Below are 8,559 nucleotides of genomic sequence, written 5' to 3' on the forward strand. Positions count from 1 at the left end.
TCCCCATGATTCCGGCCCAAAACATGACTCCGCCATTTCCTTGCTGACATCTCAGCCTTGTTGGGCCATGGTGGCCATTCACCAGCCATCCATTACTCCATCCGTCTGGACCATCTAGGGTTGCACGACACTCACCCGTAAATAAAACTGTTTGAAATTTAGTCTTCATGTATTCCTGAGCCCACTGCAACCGTTTCTGCTTGTGAGCATTGTTTAGTGGTGGCCAAATAGTAGGTTTATGCACACTTGCAAACTTCTTGAGGATCCTACACCTTGAGGTTCGTGAGACTCCAGAAACACCAGCGGCTTGAAATACCCGTTTGCTGCTTTGCGATGACATTTCACAACACTTGCCAGCCATACGTATTCATGTGTCCAGAAAAGGCTCAGTATTTTAGAGAATTCATTAAAGGCGATAAAATACAAATGCAACCCTTATTTCAAGAGAAGTCACGTTTTAAAGATCATTTTAAAAGTTTTTATTTGAAATGATTTAAATACAAATAATATATTTATTTCCATTTACAATAACAGTTTTGTTGTAAACAAAAGTGGCAGACATTGTTATTACTGGGTAACTGGATTCTTCTCCGGCCTCGATAAGAGTGTGTGTATTTTTCTGTGTGTGTGTCTGTGTATGAAGGCTAAGGTTGCAGCAGGGTTTTTTTCCACTGGTATTCCGGGGACTATTGTGTAGCTTGTAGTTCCTTGTAGAAGATGATGCTACATTCTTTTTTGAACCGATAACACTATAATATCCAGCCAGGACAAACCCTGTGTGTAGACCTGTGTGCTGAATGTGAGTGTGTGTGGAACATACTGTGATAATACGCAGCCGGATTAGAACCTTGCGCTCCTTTACACTAAAAATGAAAGAAAAGGATAAACAAACGAAAACAAAAAAACTACCTAAGAGTTTAACGTTTTGTTTTCATCTACCAAAATGTTTTTAGTTATTTCCTCCATAAAGATCTATAAAATACATACATAAGCCTGTAGGATTCAGCAAGAGAATCCTGGATATTTTTTTCCTCCCAGAAGATTGAAGTGGTAAAAAAAAACCAAAAAAAAAAAACCAGAAGATTTGAGATTTTATTGGATGAAATGGTGATTTAGTTGAAAGTGTCTGTTTACGTCCTTTCAAGCTTGGGAGCGTGCCATTTGTGTTTAGTCCTGTCTCAGACATCGGGGGGATACAATTCAATGTCTCGTGTGTGTGTGTGTGTGTGTGGGTGTGTGTTGGATCAAGATTCTTATGACATGGTGAGGATTTAGCGCAAGTGGCATTAAAAGGGGCCACTTCTATAACTCCTGTGGAGATGAAGGAATTTAAGAAAAAAAAATGGTCAGGCCGAAATCTGGAAGTGTACAGCCTCCACCTTGAGAGAAAATTGGACAAAGATGATTGGTTCATTGGAAGAAGAAAATTCACTTCTCAGTCAAATCATGATGAGAGAGGAACTCTGCTTCCTATTGGCTCTGCACATGTCTTCCTTTCCACTCTACAGGGCTCTCTTGAAACTGAACTATTACGACCAATCAAAGAAAGAGATATGCAGGTCAGTCAGGTCAGAGATTGGGGGAAACGTACATGGAAAGTAAACACCAGGGGTCAAGGTTCAGACACCCAGTGGGCAGAGGTGAGCACATTTGGGGCTGAATTAGCTAGTCTATCAACCATGGGGAAGAAATGGGGGTGCTACTTCCTCACTCTGCAGTTCTGTATAATAATACCTACATGGTGTGAACACACACACACACAGACACACCTCTAGGTTTTTCCAATAAAGTGCAAGCCAAACGACAATAGCCTTGTTTAAGGCTATGGTAATTGGCAGTCACTTTTGTCCAAAGTGACATGCACAATTTATGCTCAGTCAAATTTACATAATTTAGACTGAAAACATCCGACCAACTGCTTGAATGGCATGATCGGAATAGCCAGGTCATGTGACATGCAGAATTTCATTCTATTTGGCGCAGATGCTCATATGGGACCTTGATTTTAGATCTTAGTAGAAGCCATCATAATTGCCTAAGCTGTGGATGAGATGTTAAAGTTAGTTCTATAGTTTGTTCTAATCATAGTGTTTATAGGGACAATTTTTATTCCGATTGGGCCACGACTCCAATCATAATCGCAATAGACAGGACAGTGCAAATGTACCAACTGACTACTACAAGTGTGGTACGGCAAAGATCTTGCTCAGATACACACACCCACACCCCTACACAACTGACAGAGTGAGTGATGAAGATAACGGAAATAAACTCCCATATTGTGCTCCCCAGCTACACACGACACACACGAAGAGTAAGGCCTCAGGTTTGGGGGAAAGAGGGGAAGATATGGAATGCGAACGAGAGATTGAATGGAAAGAGAAACAAAATGAAAAGAGGATGAAAGACAAAAACGACTAAAACGACAAGAAACTAAAAAAAGTCATGAAAATCTCTGACACCAGCGTCTCTCCTCTGCTTCGCTCTACATTCACTGATCACCATCAGGCTCTTGGCTAACACCACACTCCTTCCCCAAGAGAAGAAGCGCTTAGCGGATACATCCCAACCACTCTACACTACAGTTCAGCTCCACTGCTCAGCCAGACCGTCCACCTTGGACTTATCCTGATGGAATACAGACTGGGCTCCAAAGGTTTCGCTGACCAGCCATGCGGTCTACTGTGTGAAGTGGTGGGACAGCAAACAAACAAAGATTTGTGTAAGGGTTATGTTGACAAACAAAGAGTTGTGTAAGGGTTGTGTTGACAAACAAACAAAGAGTTTTGTTGACAGACAAACAAAGAGTTGTGTAAGGGCTATGTTGACAAAGTCTGCGACATACAGTATGCTTTGTGCAGAGTGAGAGCCTTTTATAATCCCCCTAACACACACACACACACACACACACACACACACACACACACACACACACACACACACACACACACACACACACACACACACACACACACACACACACACACACACACACACACACACACACACACACACTCTCACACACGTAGAGGGACTCATTTATGAGAATCCATCTACTCTGAATGACCATAACTATAAACCACTGCAGTCATTAGGTGGTCATTACCAACTAAAAAGCACAAAGATGTCTGCAGAAGCACACACACACACACACACAAACACACACACACACACACACACAAACGACCCACATCCCCTCAGAGCTTGCCTCAGCATTCTTAACCTCCCCCCTCCCCACACACACACAGGAGAGAGAGAGAGAAAAAGTGAGTGAGAAAATGCCCTACAAGCAAACATATTCCCCAAACAACTTTCACCAGCGCGCGCACACACACACACACACACAACTAGATTGAAGGAGAAAAGCTCTAATTAAGGTCAGAAATGGCCATCGTGTATGAACCCAAAGGCTCAAACGGAGACTCCAGCTGGGCTACTGTCAGTGTGTGTGTGTGTGTGTGTGTGTTAGTGTCTAGCTGTGAGGCCATTACTGTGTATCTTATCAAAACAAGTCCAGTTCCTTGGTCAAATAGTTTTTTAGATGTTGTGTGCATGTGTGTGTGTGGTGTCCGAGGCTCCATAGTGATGGTGTGGGGGGGGGGGGGGGGGGGGGGGGGGGGGGGGGGGGGGGGTATGGTGGGAGCATCTGAGATGGGGGTGATTTGTGATGTGAAGGAAGGAATGGACACTCCAGGCTTTCAGAAGAAGAGCATGATGGGAGCTTTTGAGTTCATTTTGTATTGGTGACGTTCTGTGTGCGTGTGTGTGTGTAAGTTGGGTTGGAGCACGTCAGCCAATGTGTGAATATACAAAAGCAGTCTGTATCCTTGACGCACAATGTGTGTCTGGTGTGTATATATGTATATGTGTGTGTGCGTGTACGTGTGCGACTAATGGCAGGATTAGTTCTGTACGCTTCCAAAGACATGCGTCTCTGAACACATCTTTGCGTGTGTCTGTATGTGGGCGTGTGTATGTTCAGTCATTGTCCTCCTCTTCACTCTCCTCGATGTGTGTGCGGGCGTGTGTGTGTGTGTTTAGTCATTGTCCTGCTCCTCCTCTTCACTCTCCTCGATGTGTGTGCGGGCGTGTGTGTGTGGGTGCGGGCGTGTGTGTGGGTGCGCATGTGTGTGTTCATGTTTAGTCATTGTCCTGCTCCTCCTCTTCACTCTCCTCGATGTGTGTGCGGGCGTGTGTGTGTGGGTGCGGGCGTGTGTGTGGGTGCGCATGTGTGTGTTCATGTTTAGTCATTGTCCTCCTCCTCCTCTTCACTCTCCTCGATGCCGTCGCTGTCGTCTGGCTCCTCCTCCTCCTCCGTGTCCGGGATGTCCCACTGAGGGTGGTTGTCCACCATGGCCTTTGCCTCGTGAACTTCCAACTGCACGCACGCACACAGACACACGCACGCACGCACGCACGCACGCACGCACGCACGCACGCACGCACGCACGCACGCACGTACACACACACACACACACACACACACACACACACACACACACACACACACACACACACACACACACACACACACGCGCGCACACACACACACACGCGCACACACACACACACACACACACACACACACACACACGCGCGACACACACACGCGCGACACACGCGCGCGCACGCACACACACACACATCAAGAGGGAGGGGGAGGGGGAGAGGGGGGGAGAGGGGGGGAGAGAGAGAGAGAGAGAGAGAGAGAGAGAGAGAGAGAGAGAGAGAGAGAGAGAGAACCATACACCATCAATATTAAAAAATAATACTATTCATAGGAATAATACACAAATCTGTATGCTGTCTAACTGATAATTGCTGTGATTGATTAATGGACACACACACACACACACACACACACACACACACACACACACACGTGTGAGCGTGAGTAAGAGAATGAGCGTACCTTGAGTGGTTTGATCTGGTCTAAGCCCATGTAGGAGTCAGATCTCAGAATGACTGAGTACTGATAATTTCCCGTTTTAGAAGGTGCCGGAAACTTCATCTCAACCTGAGGACCCGTCAGAAGAGAGGATGCCGTCAGTGATGCAAGCACACACACACACACACGCACACACACGCAAAAATGTAGACTTTAAAAGAGTACCACTGCTTCAATACAGCAGAAACAATAAGGTGGAGGTTGCCTAGCAACTGACCAAGGAAAAACTGTTATGAATCAGCTCACAGAGACACACAAAACACAGACACACTCAAAATATGTGTTACGGGAAGCTGGAACGTCAGACTTCAACTTAGTCATACGATTACATACTCATGAAAGGGTACATTCACAAGAGCGCGCACACACACACACACACACACACACACACAAACACACACACACAAACACACACAAACACTCGCTTTTGCATGGTTGGGTGGGACTGTTGCATACACAGCCAGACATGAGGACTGAAACAAATACTAAACACACACACGCAACATATGAGCACACACATCCACAGATGCAACACATCAACACACACTCTGACTAACACACATGGCTACCTCCTCTGTGTCTTTGAGGGTGCAGACGTGGTAGGGCATGGACACGAGTGTTTGGTCTCGGCGGTCAGCGATGTAGAGCCACCACCACTCCTGCTTCTCCTCGGGGAAGAACAGGCTGTAGACCGGGTGCGTCACCTTGGACTTGGTCTCCAGCAGGGCCCTCTCCCGCCTCTGGATGCTCTGCTGCAGAGCCTCCCACTCCTGCAACGCAACACACACACACAGTTTACACGCACGCACGCACAGTTTACACACACATCCACACAGTTTACACACACACACGCATGGACACACATACACACACATATTTACACGCACGCACACACAGAGTTTACACACACGCACACACATATACACACACACAGACACAGTTTACACACATTCACACATAGAGTTTACACACACACACCCAAACACCGAGTTTACACACATTCGCATGCACGCACACACACACACACACACACACACAGAATATATACACTTACACACATTCATGTGCGAACACTAAGGCTGAATGATTTAGGGAATATAACTAATTTAGGTTTTTCTGACAGATATTGCCATTACGATTTGATTTCTGATAATTTTTGAAAGTCAAGCTTCAGTTCAATGTTGACTATAAAATACATTTAAAAATGAAACTGAAACATTACTTCTTGGGCAAGAGCAGCTCTACTTCTGCTTGCCTTTTTTGCCATACATTCATTCATACATCACACACACACACACAAAAAAAACACACACCTCTTCGTCATCGCCAGCGATCTCGTCAGCCTCAGTGTCGCTCTGCTTGTCGCTCTCCTCTTCCCTCTCGCTGCCTGAGTCCTTGTTGCCCTCGCCGCCCTCATCTGATTCGCTCCCCTTGTCTGAGCCCGCCTCCTCCTCCTCCTTCGCAAGTGCCACCTCCTGAGGACGCAAGCAAACAAACAAACAATTATTTGACGAAACATCACAACACGCTCGCTCGCTCGCTCGCACGCACGCACGCACGCACGCACGCACACACACACACACGCTCTGGTTTTTGATTTTCAGAGCCCCATACGGATTAATTTCCATGTCTGTGCACATTTGGTCACTGTTTTGTTTTAATATAGACAGTTCAAAATAGAACAGATATTTTGAAACGCACCTACAAAATTAAATTATCAATTTGGATAATTATAAATAAAAATGCAGCTTATTTTGAACAAAGGCTTTCACCGTGGTGGAATTTCACCAGATCAGTCATCATCACCACAGAGGTGGTGGACTATACAGCCATAGGTGAGGATAGTAGCTCACTGCCAGCAGTATTTTCAAAATGCCTCAAGAGAGGAAGAATGGGTCATCAGTCAAAGTATACTGCTCAAAAAAATTAAAATGAAAGGAACACTTAAATCATACACTGGATCGTTACTCTGACACTGTTTGGTTCTGAGCACAAGTAAAACTTTTGAGGCGAGTGTTTTATTTTGCAAGAACTGTCAGATATTCTGTGAATGTAGTTTGAGAATGGAGAAAAGGGTGGAAGGTTTCAAAATATGTGTTTTAACAATTGTGGAAAACTGTAAAGTGTTCCCTTAATTTTTTTGAGCAGTGTAGTTGAGACTATTACATCAAAAGTCAGTGGTGAGACGAGGATTTTTTGCCCAACCAAAAAGATATTCTGTCCTTAACACAAACAGATTACCTGACTCTCACGCTCAGAGAGAATCTCACCAGTGCTACAGGCGTAATTAGGAGGAATGAATTCTCGATGAGAGGCGTGTCTAACAAACAACGTGTTGCTTGGAGACATGAGTGTGCATGCAAGCACGGAAGCTTTGTTGTATAACTAAAGCCCTTCAAAGTTCATGACCTCCTTGAGCAGGTTTCTGTTTTAGGGCATTTTACTTTGAATGAGGACTAAGCTCTCTGAGTGCTCATCTAGTTCATTGTCAACACGAAAGACACACATACAGAGGTGCAGCCCCCACCACCCCTAAAAATAAACAAAAACAAGCTCAATGATCAAAGACTTGGCTGTGCTAATGACTGATCAGATGACAAATTCCACATCTAATATTATGCTTAAAATGAGACACATTTTGCCTAACCCATCAATTAGTTCCATTTCGTCATTTCTATACAATGACTATTGTTTTTCTATTGTTTTCTCATATTTGTTTTGAAATTGTAAATTGATTGACCAAATGTATACAGAGCACACGTACATCAGAACTACACCCATCCTATCAGTCAGTCCCAGACATTTCTTCCTGTGAAATCCTGCAGTACAGTGAGGCCAGTCATGCAGCGATTTCGTAAGGAACACCACGTTCTATATTCCTTCTCTCATCTACCATCTAAACTGCCATCTGATAATGCAATCTCCCATCGTCATCAAAAGACGGTTAACACGTTAAAAAGCGTTAATTGATCTCCGCCCCTTACACACCCACCATTCACCGTCAGCGTACACTGAGAATGCTAATTTCTAATTAAAATTCTGAAGCGTAATTACTCACACTAAATTAAATTAAATTTAATTAGATTCAATTCCATGTCTAATTAAAATATAACTACATTAAGAACCTGCTGCATAAAATGATACATCTCTGGAATGAATGAATGATATCTATAGGTGTAGAAGAAGAGGCTGATTGGTGCTCACATTTCCTGCTACGTTCCCATTGGCCTGTTTGGGCTTGTCCCCCTTAGCTTGGTGAGGGGGTGCAGGCTTCTTCTTGGGCGCCGGCTTCCTCTTTTTGGATTTGGCTGCTTTCTTTGTGCTTTTGTTCTTGTTCTGCCAGACTTTGACACTTTTGTTTTTGCTGGCGTCGCCCTGTTGTACAAAACACACACACAATTATTTCAAGTTGGTATGTGATGTTTCAAGCCCCTTACTCTGGCGTACACACACACAGACAAAAACGTTTGTACATTAACCCTACGGACTAGATGTAGTGAGTAGGGAGAGACAGAGGGAGACAGAGAGAGGGTGGGGAGAGAGAGAGAGAGAGAGAGAAAGAGAGAAAGAGAGAGAGAGAGAGAAAGAGAGAAAGAGAGAGAGAGAGAGGA

General features: G+C 44.6%; 1 protein-coding gene across 1 annotated transcript in view; it reads right to left on the minus strand.

Moving 5' to 3' along the window:
- Positions 1-464: 464 nt before the first annotated feature.
- Positions 465-8,559, minus strand: part of sec63 (SEC63 homolog, protein translocation regulator) — a 27,374-nt gene continuing 19,279 nt past the window's right edge. Inside the window, exons 16-20 of the mRNA XM_076273399.1 lie at positions 8,153-8,323; positions 6,262-6,423; positions 5,518-5,718; positions 4,913-5,017; positions 465-4,378 (exon numbers count right to left, since the gene is read on the minus strand). Of these exons, the coding sequence (XP_076129514.1) occupies positions 4,244-4,378; positions 4,913-5,017; positions 5,518-5,718; positions 6,262-6,423; positions 8,153-8,323 (774 nt within the window). The 3' untranslated portion in view covers positions 465-4,243. The remainder of the gene's footprint in view (positions 4,379-4,912; positions 5,018-5,517; positions 5,719-6,261; positions 6,424-8,152; positions 8,324-8,559) is intronic.

The sequence above is a fragment of the Alosa pseudoharengus genome, unplaced genomic scaffold, assembly GCF_046254945.1.
Source record: "Alosa pseudoharengus isolate Yale_2024_CS ecotype anadromous, Long Island Sound unplaced genomic scaffold, YU_APseudo_1.1 YU_APseudo_1.1_scf_7, whole genome shotgun sequence".
In the NCBI taxonomy this organism is placed as follows: Eukaryota; Metazoa; Chordata; class Actinopteri; order Clupeiformes; family Clupeidae; genus Alosa; species Alosa pseudoharengus.